Here is a 16,514-nt window from a genome sequence, read left to right as displayed (position 1 = left end):
GCTTTTTTATTTATTGTACAATCTTTCATTAAAACATTGTTACAACTGTCACGACATTTTCAGTCACAGAAAATGCATATATATGTACCCCAAGGAAGATCATGACAAAGTTTGTCATTATTGCCATGTATCCATTCTGTCAATTAGCATTCATTTCAAACCAACAATAGCAGTAATCTTATTTATCATGTGGTTGCTACAAATAATTGTAAGTTTGTGTGATCTGTTCACTAATGATTTCATTAAAATCAATCTCAACAACAGTTAATGAAATTCTGAATACAATAGATTACACACAGTTCAGATTACAGTTCAGACATACCAGAAATTATTAAATACTCCAACATTAAGATTATCATTTTTAGTTGCCATGATAACTAAACTAAAAAGGGCAAACAGTCACGAAATGCACTCCAATCTCTTCAAAGTCCACTGACTACAAAACAAATGAACACTGTGTGTCACTATGTCTGTAACATAACTACTTACAGTTGTTTCAGAAGCATCAGTGTCTACATCCAGATCAACTGATGCTGTATCATCGGAATCCCGTTTGTTGCCTCCATCAGCCTCTGCTCTGGCTACAGCACCATTCTCCAGCAGCCCAGACTCATCTCTCATTGCCTGTACACGATTGTAAGTTGGCATTCTTTAAACTACCTACACAATTTCCTTATCAATTCATTTCTAACTGAATTTACCAATTACAGATAAAGAATTAGGAACAGATAACACATGTTACAAAATCAATTATTGACTGAATATATGGATGAAAATGAAGACTGATCTGTCAGTCTTGAGACAGAGTTATCAGACATTTCACCCATAAAGATCTCTTTACTCTCAACAGGTTAACACAAGGAATGATTCAAACAAAGCAACAAATGAACATAAAATAGTAACAGATGAAACATTTGAAAACTCGATCATGGATTTCCCTATTTAACCAGTTTTACAAGTATGCTATTTGCTAAACTACAAACAGATAACCATAACACTTTGTACTGTGAGACAATGCTTTGTTTATCTTACTCATCACAGATTCAAACACCCTCAGAGAAAATCCAAAAATCCAAAATAAAATGGCTAAACATCCATCGCATTTGCTCCATTCAAGAAACAGAAACATTAAAGACAGAAATAGAAAAAAAAGTTTACTTTATAAATAAATGATGAAAAGTACTATTTGTAAGCTCTTGGCCATAGCATACACAACATAGAAGAAAGACTTGTGCATGTATGTTCAAATATTAAACATCAAGCATTTTAATAGAATTAGCACTGACCCATGCATCTTGACCCAAATAGAAGAGAAACATTCAACTTCAGAAAAACCTTTCACAAAGTCATGCTTTCTAAAAAGAAATTTCAGGAAGACATTAACTCCAGAAAAGAGTCAAGTTCTACTATAGAACACCACCTTATACCCCTCCCCCTACTCACCAGAGTCCTCTGAAGCAGGCCCATGTAGCCTCGTTCCTGCTCTTTCAGATTGTCTATAAGGGTTTTCAACTTTTCCAAGTCTTCCTTATAAGATTTCTATAACAAACGAACACAACCAATTAAAACTATAGTACTAACCCAGAGCTTCTGCAAGTTGTCCAGAGATGTAAGCTCTTGTTCCTTGAGGGATGAGATCACTTGTGATAATTTACTGGCTTTCTGTAGGTCACCCTATAATGTAATAAGATATACTCTTTGAAAGAGAATTTTTCCTAAAGCTTCTAACAAAACATGAGCTTTTCATCTATGTTTAACTTTTTCTTCAACGTCACAATCAACTGAACAAACTTTGAGGTGACTTGGATTAGAGCTGGTTGTAACAAAAAGTTAGAGATAGCATCTGTTTCTCGTTCATTAAGCTCTTGGGACAATATTGATCATGCAACTGGTTTTGAAGAAGACCACAAATGCATCATATATCATTATTTTACCCATTTTGCCATAAACAGTATAGATATCAGAAAAACAACAAATTGTAAGCAAATCTTAATGAGAGACAGTACTGGGACACACTCACATGCAAATTCATGACTAAATTCACATGTGTCAACCAAGTCAGCAAGCCTGACCAATTGATCCCGTCAGTCGTCTCTTACGACAAGCATGAATTACTGAACATCAATTCGAAACTGGATCTTCATGGATTCATTGAATGATAAATTTGCAAATACTTATATTGTTCTTGGCAGAGAATATATTATTCTCATTGCTCTTTACTTTCTAAATCCACGCTTATCAAATTCATCAATGCTAACTTGTATTGAAAATCTGTGTCCTTGAACTTACAGGATCCCCTCTCTTCTTCAGGTTATCCACCATTGAGTTGGCCTGCTTGATGTAGTCTCGAATCTGCATCAGTCGCCCCACGATTTGATTACTGTCAGGCTGAAAGAGACAATCTCAATCAGGACCTAATATCAATAAAATGCAAAATCATTGGTTTTCATTGTTATTCATCAATCCTAACATTACTTAAACATCCTGGTTATGGTATTATGATTGATGCCAACTAATTTGATGGTTCAAATTTGCCATGGTTTCTCTACTGATTTATTCTGTTTGATTGGCATTTTAGAAGCTGATGATTTTAAAGAATGGCAGTCTTACTAGGGCTGCGCAATATAACCGGTTTACTGGTATTTACTGGTTCAGACATGAAAACGATGCGTATTGCGATAAGCTGATTGAAAACCGGTATTTTGACATGCATTCGGAAAACTTTGTAACACTTGGAAATCTTCGGATATTGCCTTGTTTCATCTGTGCCACATATTATTTACATTTTTATTTTGTCAGGAGTAAAAGTTGTTATTAAAGCTTAATCAAACATGATGATTTTGTTTTGTTTTTGCTTTATAAATCAAGCATTAACTGGAGTATAAGTAGGTTTTTTTGTTGAAAAACCTTCTTGCAATATATCACAATATGAAAATTCTCTGCAATACCCACCCCTAATACTTACATTATCTAATAAAGAAGTGCTAATCCATAAAGTATACTGCCTTTCTGATTCATTCTAATAGGATGTGTAATATTGAGGAGAAATTCTATTGCCCATCTTACATACCCCAATATCCCTTGTGGATGCATCATCTCTGTTGTTATTTCTGTTGCTCCTCACCTCCCTCTGACCACTGGCTGCAGAAGCATCAGTACCCTTCCCTCTTCGACCATGACTGCCATCACCACGACTTCCACTCTCCGGATGGGAGTAGTTAGAGCCATGTCGTTTCCGTGTGTTCATTAGTCTTTCATTGTTTGGCTCGCCATCAGTGCTACACTGCTACAAAGCACACAAAAGCAATGTGATCAGAACATTTCGATAAAAAGGTTTTGACATGACAGGTTTCCAAAAGCACTCTTTATCAGAAGAGTGTCAAGAAGCAACAGTCTAAGTAAACTTAGGCTCAGTATTATTCGTAACACTGTATAGCAGTGAGCCAAATACTGAGCCTAAGTTTACTTAGACTGAAGAAGCAAAGAACATCTTCAATGTGTTTGTTATATACATAATAATCTTTCTCATTCTCAACCTTTCTTAAACAGAATAGGGAATTTTCAAACAGATATGGCGACTAACGGCATCTGGTGGTCAGGCTCGCTGACTTGGTTGGCACGCAAAGGCATAGGTCAATGCTGATGCTGTTGATCACTGGACTGCCTGATCCAGTCTAGATTATTTAAAGGCCGCCATTATACAGCTGGAATATTGCTGGGTGCGGTGTTAAACTATAAACAAACAAAACCAAATCAAACAGAGGCAAATATTCTCCATCTGAATTTCAGTGTCATTGAATAGCCTAATGTCAAGTCTAAAGTTGTCTGCATATCTTGCGTACTTACATCATCAAAATCACTGAACGTGAGCTGTTGGCGTAGATTCTCCAATGCAACCCTCTGCTGTGTAGGTGTTGATGGCGTGAACTTTGTACGTGGAAAAGTAGATGGTGTCCTCTGCTTCTTCTCACCTTCTCTGTGAGGTGGCGAGTCAAGCGAAAGTGACTGTTCCCGTTCTCGTTCTGGATTACCTTTTGATTTCTTCCGACGCTTTACATCTACAGACTGGGAATTAGGACGCCAATCAGAGAAATCCTAAAAAATAATTTATGCAAAAGTCTGAAAATAATGGAGGACATGTTTGATAGGGAAATCCAAGAAGCTAACACATGACAAACATGATAAACCACTTATGGATTGTAACTTCATCAATATATATGATCATAGCAACATTTTGGTAAAGATCCTGTTACCATTGTCCTGAAAGTTGACTCATTTCATAAAGGAACTAAGAAGACTTCTTTTCTTGGCACAAACAAGACATTGCCAGCTCATCCTGTTATTGTGAAAGCAGACCTGTCTTCAACATGATCAAGTAACTCAACTTATCATTTGACTTGTTAGTATTCAGAATCATGATCTGACTGTAGCTGCCCAAAAGTAAAACTTAAATTAACAAAAACTGTACGGCTACTCACAGGAATAATTTCTTCAGTTTAATAATCTGGTAGATTGATGATGGAACTTCAGTCTTACTAAGTAACATAATATGTAAGCACACCACAAAATGTCAGATAAATGTATATATGCATGTTATGGGATATTTGTTACAATAATCTGAAACAGACATGGCACTGTGTTCAAGAATAACACAACATCAGAACGGCTAACATAACATACCCAGTTGTTGATGCGCACATCATTTGGAACACTGTTGAGACTGTGAGCATCATCTCGATCCGAGTAGCTTGTAGATCTCTGCCAGTTACTTCGCTGTTTCGAATCCTTCTTTGAGTATGGCATACCTCCAGTTGCCATTTTCATCCAGTCATACCCTGGATATAACTTTCACTAAATCTCAGATCTCAGAATCACTGAAATACAATGTGTTTGTTTAATATCAGATATTACATTGACTGACTATTCACAACAAAACAATTCATGGTTCTAGTTCTTATTACAAAATACAAATACATGTAGACCTTGTCTTGAAAGGATTTGACTATGCTGCCATAATACATGCTCACAAGACAATGAAAGTAGTGGGAAAATTGAAATAACCTATCCTCATACATTTTTCTTAAAAACAGTGTAATGAAATGAATCTCAAGTTTACCTGATACTTGTAAGAGATGACAAAATGCAAGAGGTTTTCAGGATCAGGGAATTCAATGACCCACTTATCTTAATGAATTAATCCTAAGTAACTTGATGTAAATCTATCAGAAGTATAGCTACTGTGCATGTATAAAAGGGTAAACAATCTGGTAATAACTTAATTGGGGTTACTTGTCGCCTCGTAACTGACGAGAACTAGCTACAATGCGTCAGCGAAAAATGTCTGACGGGTTTCTTGATGCTAATTTTTATGGTGTTAAAATTCGAATAGCTTTTTTTCAGAAATTACGACAAAGGTATATATCGTATGGCTAAGAAATGCAAGACATTTTGAATGGCATCATGCGTCATTTCACTTGCAGACAGATGGGAAGACAGAAAGTAGCTTATAAAGTGTCTGGTATGACTTAACACACATCTTACGAGAAATAAAGTATTCAAGTTCCCATTTAACATCAAGAGAACAAATTGAATGAAAATACTGCATGACTTTTGCAAGTTACATTCATAGATCTACTGCCGTTTGCTGGATCTTCGTGCTGGTTGACATGGAGCATGTCAGATCACATTTTGGAATTTCTGCATTTCCAACACGAACAGACAAAATATCTTCTGCGCTTAATGTCATCAACAACAGTATCCCTTTTCAACATCAAAGGCACATAATACAACATTGTTTTGATCATCGGTAGGTTATGTACCTTGAACGAAAGTGTTCAGAACACGAAACCGTATCAAGCAACAGCGTTCAGAGCTGCAGAATTCGTCGCCATTTTGGACGCCTGCGTATGAATACAAGAGTGCGCGCTTCAACATATCAGTGTGAAAATCAGTGATCAGTTTGTATCCTGAAACATGGGGAGCAAATACGTCTACTACTCTAGTGATCATGACATATATTGAGGTGATATGCCAGTTTACGAATCACGTATTTTAAGTGGAACTATTTTCAAATGATCACTGAAGAATGTTGTTCGGTTCAGCGGCAAGTTTCTACATCACTTCCGGTTTTCTCAGAGGGAGGGTGTCTGTCAAGTTTGGTGAACAGGCAGATGTAAAGCAAACAGTTGGGTGTCCCTGCAGCTCCTTTTGTGTCGGCACTGTTTATATATAAACACCAAGGTATACTGCTAGCCTTTCATGCATCGCTGTGAAATCCTGGGATTGTTTGCACCCCTTCTTTGTATACAGGGATGGGTGTAGATGACTCAAATGTCGTGTGTTGCAGTTGTGGAGGCGAGATCATGCACAGCTGACAGATGAGTTTTGTGAATTAGGTGGGAACTGGACATGGCAATCTTAAAGTTTTTAGTGGGGACGTGATAGATTTGAATGAAAATTTGTATTTAGTGCACCGATGAATCAATTTAATCGTGTTCGTCAGACAACTAAATCTAAGCCTGCCTTCTTTGGTGATGTGTCAAGCAAGTGGACCGTTGCTCATATCAAGCAGAGTCTCGTGTCTTGCCCTCGACTATATACAGAGTACCATGCCGTTTCTAACTGTAGGTGTCATACTACTGAGTTCAGCTTTCAACAGGCATACTTAAACACACAGTCAAAGTATACCATGTATTACAGAGGACAACAATGATTCACATGGACTTCAGCAAAGGGAAGAACATTTTCTGATCAATATGCCTTACAAAATTATGACAGGAAAACTGAATTGTTGGTCAAATTCTTGATCGCTACAAGTCTACAACCAGCATCAGTTTGTTTTCAAGTCCAATAACCATAAGACAAGTTACCATGATTTCACAAATATTTTCATAGCAGCTATAAAACCACATTCTTTCTGATACGATTTTCACACTTTATGAGAACCAAATCATGTTTATGACTGCCTTGTGAGATATTATTTTCTGTTTGTAGATTGGAAGTGTTTAAAGGATGTCAGGAAACTACTACTTTGTCATAGTGGGACACTATGACAACCCAATATTTGAGATGGAATTTTGTCCTCCCAATAAGGCAAATGATCCTAAGGTAAGCTTTCTCTGACATGCAAGGCATTTACTGGGTATTTAAACAGGTTTGTAAACAGGTTTGTAATATTTTATATCAATTATTTATAGCAACAACATTTCCTACTTGTTTCATATTTGTGATGTTAATTATCATTATGTACATGCATGAAAATAAGAGCCGCTCCCTAGTGTATACTGCTTTCCTTACAGCTACCTGCATGTACATATGGTGCATGAAAACCTGAAAAGACTTATCAGTTGATCAAACAGTAACCCTCTGAATTAAATTTTTAAGAGAAAAATTCATAGGTACACTACCTGTATTTGCTGGAACCTCCTATCAGCGAAATGATCATAAGAATATTAAACCAGTTTCTCTATCCTACAGAGGGATGATCATCGTCACCTAAACCAGTTTATTGCGCATGCTGCTCTTGATCTGGTTGATGAGCAAATGTGGGTCACCAACAACATGTATCTCAAGATCGTGGACAAGTTCAACGAGTGGTTTGTGTCAGCATTTGTGACAGCTGGGAGTATCCTTGCAAATTACTTACGAGTTCAAGGAGTGGTCAAGTAGATCTAATGGCCGTCTTATAGTGGGCAACATATTAAGAGACATTGTTAGTCATGGTTAATTAAGTAAGATTTTAGGGATGCTTCATTATGTAAGGGGGCTAACTCTTGATGGTCTAAATACCTTGTCTGTGGTTCATCTCGGCTAAACCCTTTCATGGATATTTCTATGATAAATGACAGTTATATAACAAACTAGTGATATGGGAAACCTCCACCATGCCGTATACAAGGTATATGTGTGAATGATAAATAATTTGGTAAATAGAGAATTACAGGGTTCTGATTTTCTCAGTAAGTTTTAGTCCAGTTTTATTCAGTAGAAACAGTTGATTCCCTTTGAAGGATCATTACAGTGATAGGTGTAGGTGCCCTCACAATAAGTTCAAGTCCTTATAGTTTTCAATGTTTATTGCTTACATGGCATCATATTTGAGTCAAAATTGACCAATGTAAAATGTTGTTGTCCCCCAAAACTGCAGCTACACAGCTTTAATTTTCTTTCACACACACGTCACCTGTGACATAACGACAGACTATTGTTATTAAAGTTGATAATCAAGTAAATTGTTAATTTACAGAACCGTAACCTAAATTTGTGGATAACCTTGATTCGTGGATCGCGGAAATTATCATGCTAGCTCGTAAATTAAGTATCGACTGACGTCACGAAGCAGTACTTTTGATGTACATACAATGCCACGCCTCGCTGACAAAAAAGTTCCGAATTTCTGCATTACACGCAAGTACACAAAATATAATTGTCCAGCATTGAGATAAATAGCCCCATATCACTAATACCACCATTACCAAATTTTATTTTTACAAAATGTCAAGTAAAAAAGATACCGCCAGCTCCAACCTTTTCACTTGTCGTTGTCTGCTTTCCTTGGTGTCAATACTTACTGCAGTGGGATGTCGTACATAGTGGTATAAAGTAACCGACTACGTAATCCACAAAACAAGGTGACGTCACATTTTGTGGGCACACGAATGGGTGATGATTGCAAATGGCTTCCGTAAACAAACGTTTTATTCACGAGTAGAATATTAGGCATTTTCAATTTGCTGAATCAATGAATAAAATAATCAGTGCGTATACAAAATGAAATCATGCATTTAAAATATGAATTTCGCCGCACTTCCCTTATATCCAAGAATCAAGGTTACGCGAGTGTAATAGTTTTTCATTACAATTAGTATTTAGCCTCTAGTATAGTGTTTTTTTATTTTCGAGAGATAGAAATTATTTTCATATTAGACTTGTCATTTCCCTGACTAAGCTGAATGAGGAAAGTATGTAAGGACCTACTTCCACATTTCCTTAACAGTATTCCAGGAATGAGACTGTTGATGCTCCATGATATTAAGAATGAAGATGGAATAAAGAACTTCTTCACAGAAACATATGATACCTATGTAAAGGTAAGTGTAACCTTTTGTCTGAGCTTGCACTAGCCAGTATAAGTCTGTGCTTTTATGATATAGTGATATATTTTGATGGGATGTCCTTTTTGTTAATATTTTGCAGAAACTGCATGTCTGTGATTTTGATGTATAATTCAGGAATGTTATTCTATATTATAAATATGAAAAATGAAAATGACAGATTGGTTGTATTTTGATGAAGTAAAACAAAATGATGAGCTGTGGTTTGTGTGGTCCAGACCTGAGTGGTAATAGGTCACAGTGACCTAACTGGATAATGCTGAGTGTGGGGTTTAACATTACAATGTTACCTTGTAACCATTTGATCATCTGGACATATATAGGTGATAGAGAGCCTTATATATGTACTATTTTAAAACCAATATCAAATACCATTGTACACTGGCAACCACTCCATTAAAGCTTCATAAGAATGGGACCAACATTGTCTGGCCATGTTTCATATTTATGCTGGTATTATTATTAGTGAGTGATTGAGTATGGTTTTAGGCTGCTTTTAGCAATCATTCAGCAAAATCACGACAGGGGACACCAGAAATGGCTTCACACATTGTACCCATGTGGGGAATCGAACCTGGGTCTTCGGCGTGATGAGCAAATGCTTTAACCACTAGGTTACCCAACTGGTATTATTAGTTTGTTGGGGGTAATCAGTTGTCAGACATGAGATGGTCATTGACTCATGCAGTCTGCCACACAGACACAGCTTCTTGGAACTTGAAGACTGACATAGTTTTCTTGCCTTAGTATGTCTCTTCTATAAAGAACAGGAAGTTACTATGAATATTATTAAAACAATTAAGCATGTCTTATTATTTGCTGTCTGTGTAAGCGATGAACTATTGCTCTTAAGGAAGTAGATCTCTATTTGTCATGTATATTTGATTTTGTTCCAGTTGGCCATGAATCCTTTCTATGAAATCAACACTCCTATCAAGTCGTCCCCATTTGAGAAGAAAGTCCCAATTCTTTGGCAGGAAGTATCTCACAGGTTGATAAGACCACTATAACTGTAAACTCTCTACAGTGGATGAGGAAGTGTTGTGATACAGAGTGGATGCTGACAGTGAAATCGAGGTGTATGTCTGTTACTGTTGTTTATTGATTTTATTGTGTATCCAGAGGCAAGTGTTCTGAAATAGATGTGCTTGCTACCTGGAGATACATCCTGTGTTGTCAATAGAGTGCATGCCAACATTTATTTATACATGGTTTGTTGGTGAAGAGGATGAGGCAAGTGATGCATTGGGGATGTTTTCTGGTGTTGTACAGGATGTTATTTATGAATAGACTACTGAACTGTACACCATTGGTATTCCAAATCAGAACAGGATACTACAAATCAGAACAGGATACAAAACAACCACAGTGCTAAAACTGTCGTAAGTTGGTGTTAAGATATGTAAATTAAGATCACCGTATCTGTGATCATGGGTTTTGCCAAGGTGGTAAACATCTTAAGACCGCTTAAGACCGTTTTGCTGACACACTGTGAATTAACTGGAGGCTGTTAAAAACAGTGATAAACCCAACTCACTCTGTATGTTTGGAACATCTTCACTTTGGTTGATTAATGTGGTGAAAATTTCCAAACTGTCATTTCACATTCCACATATTTTGTACTTACAAAAGACATAAAAAGCACTATGTTTTCTTCTTAGATACATTCTTGGTTTGTCTGAACAAATGTAACTATTCTTGGGATTTAGAATTAAACAAAACCATGAGGAACTATTCAGTGTGGTAGTACCATGGAATTATGGTTTTAGAAAGAAACTTGTTTCAACAAACACATAATAAATTCTTGCATACTGCCTATCCATAACTGATATTTGATATGTACATACTATCAGTGATGTTATAGTATATTTACTGTTAAAGATATATGGAATAAAATATGAAACAATGTGTATTGCATTCTTATTTCTTAGCACCAGACATCCATTGAAGAAATAAGATGATATGAGTTTGAGATGAATCAGCTGACACATTATTTTGATCCTATTTCTTGACTCGCAAAATTCACTGTGGAGAGTTCGTGTCTTTGTATTGCCAGGGGGGATTGTCTCCCTTTGCCTGCAGAGTGGTGGACTGAAATACTATTCAAAGCTGCATCAAACACTCCCAAAGTCAGAATTCAAAAGTTCCATTTAACTTTTGAGAGTGTTCAGGAAACCACAAGGACTAAAAACAATAGGGCAGATCAGCTCAGTCAGTATAATGTAACTGAGTATCATATTGAACTGTGGATGGCATCTCAGAGGCCAAGCTCTGTAAAACCAGGTTTTGTTTGGAATAATACAAACAGACACCCAGTTTGGTTGATTTGTGGTTTAACACTGTATAAGCAATATTCCAGCTGCAAGACTTCCTTCTGTAAACAACTGAGTGAGAACTAGACAATTTTACCCAAGAAGATTAGGATGACAAGCATCAACCAAGTCAGCCATGTCCAATTGTTGAAGGCACTGCTATTGGTCTTTACGCAGAGTTGTCTCCCTTTGACATGTCAGAAACCTATGCTGATGTTCGAATTTCCAGTTGACCCTGATTGTGTTTCTTCGTTTGTCAGCTCTACAGCTTCACCAAAGTGGCTACATCTAAGACCTGTAACACCTCATGCTTCCTCTCACACCAGTTGAGCTGGCAGGCTGTATGATATTGTTCAAAGCCACATCAAACCTATCTGACTCAGTATTACATAGTCCCTGTTAGAGCAGGCTTTAAGAAACGTGTTTTCCAGAGTTTGGTTGAGTGTTATCTGTGTGAACTGGTGCCCCTGGAGTCAGTAAGTGATTTACCTGCACCAAAGTTCCAGGCTTCATTGAAATAACTGGAACATTGATGCCAACACCACGAAGCAACATTTCTTCGCTCAATTTCTTTCCAGTCGCCAGTGTATATTCTTTATCTAAACGTAATGAGTATTTTTTGTTTGTTTTGAGAGTTTATTGCTAAATTAACCAGGATGATATAAATTATTAATTATAAGATTCAATAGTAATTCTTAGAGGATATTTGACCAGGACAATGTTATGTAAGATCATATATAAACATTCCATATATGTAGGAAACCTGTCTTCATGGGCTTTTCGTGAATAGGTACCGCCTCCGTGGTGTAGTGGTTAGAGCGTCCGCCCGGAGAGCGGAAGGTCGCGGGTTTGATCCCCGACCGCGTCATACAGAAGACGTTAAAATATGGTACTTGTTGGTCCCTGCCTGGCGCTCGGCATTAATGGGTACAACAAGGACTGGTCGGCTCGGAGTCAGTATAATGTGTCTGAGTAGGGTATTCATGCTTCACTACGGCATGGTATCTCAGTGAGCTAGCACTATAAAACCATCTTAAGTCTGGACTAGTACAAGCAGCCGCACATACACATTACCCAATTTCACCTCACCTCACCGTGAATAGGTATGGTTATCTCCCTTTGACCACGTCTTGTCTTCCGCATTGTTTGAAGCGCAGTCACTCTCGTAAACAATCGTGCTGGGATATGCAAGCCAGGCGTTCCTGTTTAGGTACATAATATATTTTGACAGTTTCATACAATAATACATTAATAAGGGTCGTAGATCTCTTGCTCGCTTAGTTTCAGTATATTTCACAAACACCAAGTGAATATTGTCCTTATATAACAAAGGTGCCATCTTCTGTGAACAATATATCGTTTTATTGCACAAATGAGAATTATTGATCAGGCAATTGCCAATTTGTCTATACGAAGCCTGTAACAAATGTACAAATAATGTGCATTAAGAGACCCCAATGTGAACTGATATGTTTTATGTTTGCAACCATCAGTCAATAAATTAATACGCCAACGGATGCGAGGGCAGTCAGGTAAGTTAACATTTACATTTCGAAACAAATCCAGAATTAATTGGGATTAACTCAGTTCCCTTGGGGTAGAAACTATCCTTTGTTTTGGGACTATTATTTCAACTCTGAAACAACACGGAAACGACGTTCGTTTTGTTTGTTTTGAGAGTTTACTGCTAAATTAACCAGGATGATGTAAATTATTAATTATAAGATTCAATAGTAATTCTTAGAGGATATTTGACCAGGACAATGTTATGTAAGATCATATATAAACATTCCATATATGTAGGAAACCTGTCTTCATGGGCTTTTCGTGAATAGGTACCGCCTCCGTGGTGTAGTGGTTAGAGCGTCCTCCCGGAGAGCGGAAGGTCGCGGGTTCGATCCCCGACCGCGTCATACAGAAGACGTTAAAATATGGTAATTGTTGGTCCATGCCTGGCGCTCGGCATTAATGGGTACAACAAGGACTGGTCGGCTCGGAGTCAGTATAATGTGTCTGAGTGGGGTATTCATGCTTCACTGCGGCATGGTATCTCAGTGAGCTAGCACTATAAAACCAGCTTAAGTCTGGGCTAGTACAAGCAGCCGCACATACACACGCAAGCACGTCGTCATTTGAGGGAAATATTCTCAAGCACGACGTTAAACCCAATTTCACCTCACCTCACCGTGAATAGGTATGGTTATCTCCCCTTTGACCACGTCTTGTCTTCCGCATTGTTTGAAGCGCAGTCACTCTCGTAAACAATCATGTGCTGGGATATGCAAGCCAGGCGTTCCTGTTTAGGTACATAATATATTTTGACAGTTTCATACAATAATACATTAATAAGGGTGGTAGATCTCTTGCTCGCTTAGTTTCAGTATATTTCACAAACACCAAGTGGATATTGTCCTTATATAACTAAGGTGCCATCTTCTGTGAACAATATATCGTTTTATTGCACAAATGAGAATTATTGATCAGGCAATTGCCAATTTGTCTATACGAAGCCTGTAACAAATGTACAAATAATGTGCATTAAGAGACCCCAATGTGAACTGATATGTTTTATGTTTACAACCACCAGTCAATAAATTAATACGCCACCGGATGCCGAGGGCAGTCAGGTAAGTTAACATTTACATTTCGAAACAAATCCAGAATTAATTGGGATTAACTCAGTTCCCTTGGGGTAGAAACTATCCTTTGTTTAGGACTATAATTTCAACTCTGAAACAACACATGGAAACGACGTTCGTTTTGTTTGTTTTGTTTGTTGTTTAACGCCGCACTCAGCAATATTCCACCTTTATGGCGGCGGTCTGTAAATAATGGATCCTGGACCAGAGAATCCGGTGATCAACATCATGAGCACCGATCTACGCAATTGGGATACGATGACATGTGTCAACCAAGTCAGGGCGGGGGTAGCCTAATGGTTAAAGCGTTGGCTCGTCACGCCGAAGACCTGGGTTCGAATCCCCACATGGGTACAATGTGTGAAGCCCATTTCTGGTGTACCCCGCCGTGTTGTTGCTGGAATATTGCTAAAAGCGGCGTAAAACCAAACTCAGTCAGTCAGTTAGTCAACCAAGTCAGCGAACCTGACCACCCGATTGCGTCAGCCGAATCTTACGATAAACATGGGTTGCTGAAGACCAGTTCTAACCCGGATCTTCACGGAGTTTATAAGATATAACTTGTGCTAGTCATGTTATTGCAGAAATACTGCCGGTGTCAGCTCACTCAATAATCCGACCCTCTCACTCACTGATAATGAAAATCCGTAGAATGCAGCAGTATGCATACCTTCCCTTGACAGGACAGTAGAGCAAACACACTGTCACCTTACTGCAGTAAACCATCAACTTGATGCTCTCAATAGGCCTACTCATGCGACAACCAACCCTATCCAATTTGCCATTAAATGAATTTGGCAAGACCACTTCTTTGAAAATAAAAAAAATCCTTGCATAATATCGTTCTACAAAGCGGTCTAAGGTGATCTTAAGAGACATGTAACAGACTTACAACAGTCGTATAACTGAAGTTGCTTTCAGAGCGGCACCCAGAACCGTCCACTATGATACCTTACGGTATTCTGTATTAATGGTTCCATTCCATTTACTTTTCTCACAAACTTCGCTTCTCGTTTCTTGATTTGAGAATCATCTAACTTAACGCAATGGAGAAACGTTAATTACAGTCAGTGTAACCTGAAATAGTGTTAGGGCGTTACTGGGGCTTGTAACCCCCCAAAAACTGACATAAAGGTTGGTTTGTTGTTTAACACCGCACTCAGCAATATTCCAGCTATATGGCGGCAGAAACATGATAAAGGTATACACTGTCACTGACTGGGTCTTAGCGCTATATGATATCTACTTCAGTTGGGATAAAAAAAATTAAAACCATTTTGAATGCTGTCAAAGTGTGTTACCCTTATGGGCGCATTACCTTGGGGAGACAAGAGTTGTTTCCCTTAGACAACAGAGTCAATAGTTCCATGTGTGGGGAAAATGTTCTTTAAATCCTGTGTCACTGATTAAAGATGAACTACATGGGTATCAACTCCAAATTGGTTTCCTTATAGCAAACTCAGTATCAAGCATGAAGACATTTTTTATTTAATAAGCTCTAAAACAATGCCAAATAATTACACTATTTAGGCACAGTGTGTATATCGGTACATTTTGTCAAATATTGTGCAATCGCGAAACTGCGTTAACAGTTTATAATTAAAAATGTCTGTCTAAAATATTGCATCTGCAAACTACAGGAGAACGGATGACCCTGTCTGCCATGGTGCAATATATATTTATAGTGTTCCCTCATAATAGTACAGGACTCATTTTTTTAAAGGGTTAGTGTGTGTGTGTGTGTGAGAGAGAGAGAGGGGGGTTGGGGGTAGAGCGTGCGTGCACAGTTCATTTTCACCCGTTTCACAAGAGTTTCAATGGTCATTCAATAAACTTCAGGACACTAGGGTGGTGGGGGCTGCGCATCCCTGCTGGCTGCTACCCCCCTCTGGATCCGCCTATGACATTATAGTATCGTATAGGTTTTTGGACGTCACACGTTTTCGGACGGCAGTGTTTAGTCGTGCTAACGACGAGTGCTGCGTAACACATACATTGTAAATTCTAACAGTTTCAGATAAAGTGCCTGAGAGTTCCTGAGATGGTGTGCATTTGTACATCGGATTAGCAAGATAGCAACGGATGTTTCTATTCCCAAACCCATAGCATAGCATAGCATAGCATAGCATAGCATAGCATAGCATAGCATAGCATAGCATAGCATAGCATAGCATAGCATAGCATAGCATAGCATAGCATAGCATAGCATAGGAACGCAACAGTATAGAGAGGGAGCGCAAAAACATATTTTGGCTATTGGAGACTTCTACAGCGACGAGATCCTACAAAGGAGTGTATGTACTGGAGATATTTCCCTAACAACTATGGTGTAAAATGCCCCGGCTTTGTGTGAGTCAATTTGTGATCAACCCTATTCCCTTAATGGCATTAATTTCACGAACTGAATGAATGTTTTGACCATTTATTTGACAGGTTGCCTAAAAGGATTC

At 38.1% G+C, this 16,514-nt stretch overlaps 2 protein-coding genes across 8 annotated transcripts in view; one reads left to right on the top strand and one right to left on the bottom strand.

Annotated features, from left to right (window-relative positions):
* Positions 1–5,924, bottom strand: part of LOC124277403 (pericentriolar material 1 protein-like) — a 46,597-nt gene extending 40,673 nt beyond the window's left edge. For 4 of the 7 annotated variants that reach the window (XM_046713087.1, XM_046713090.1, XM_046713092.1 and 1 more), the window contains exons 1-7: positions 5,820–5,924; positions 4,681–4,874; positions 3,847–4,095; positions 3,071–3,286; positions 2,290–2,388; positions 1,444–1,539; positions 490–624 (exon numbers count right to left, since the gene is read on the bottom strand). In XM_046713087.1, coding sequence (XP_046569043.1) covers positions 490–624; positions 1,444–1,539; positions 2,290–2,388; positions 3,071–3,286; positions 3,847–4,095; positions 4,681–4,824 — 939 coding nt within the window. In that variant the 5' untranslated portion in view covers positions 4,825–4,874; positions 5,820–5,924. Of the gene's footprint in view, positions 1–489; positions 625–1,443; positions 1,540–1,581; positions 1,675–2,289; positions 2,389–3,070; positions 3,287–3,846; positions 4,096–4,680; positions 4,875–5,819 lie in introns of all 7 variants that reach the window. The other 3 variants (XM_046713089.1, XM_046713094.1, XM_046713088.1) reach the window with 3 other exon arrangements.
* Positions 5,925–6,097: 173 nt separating this feature from the next.
* On the top strand, positions 6,098–11,021 carry LOC124277405 (trafficking protein particle complex subunit 2-like). Its single transcript, XM_046713096.1, is given in 6 exon segments — positions 6,098–6,240; positions 6,994–7,107; positions 7,477–7,624; positions 9,004–9,089; positions 10,010–10,069; positions 10,071–11,021. Coding segments are annotated over 5 exon segments (429 nt in total). The 5' UTR covers positions 6,098–6,240; positions 6,994–7,011; the 3' UTR covers positions 10,110–11,021.
* The last annotated feature ends 5,493 nt before the right edge of the window (positions 11,022–16,514 follow it).

The sequence above is a fragment of the Haliotis rubra genome, unplaced genomic scaffold (genome assembly GCF_003918875.1).
Source record: "Haliotis rubra isolate DU_JTF1 unplaced genomic scaffold, ASM391887v1 Scf221, whole genome shotgun sequence".
NCBI lineage: Eukaryota > Metazoa > Mollusca > Gastropoda > Lepetellida > Haliotidae > Haliotis > Haliotis rubra.
Note: the sequence above shows the minus strand (reverse complement) of the source record. Positions and strands in the feature narration are given on the sequence as shown.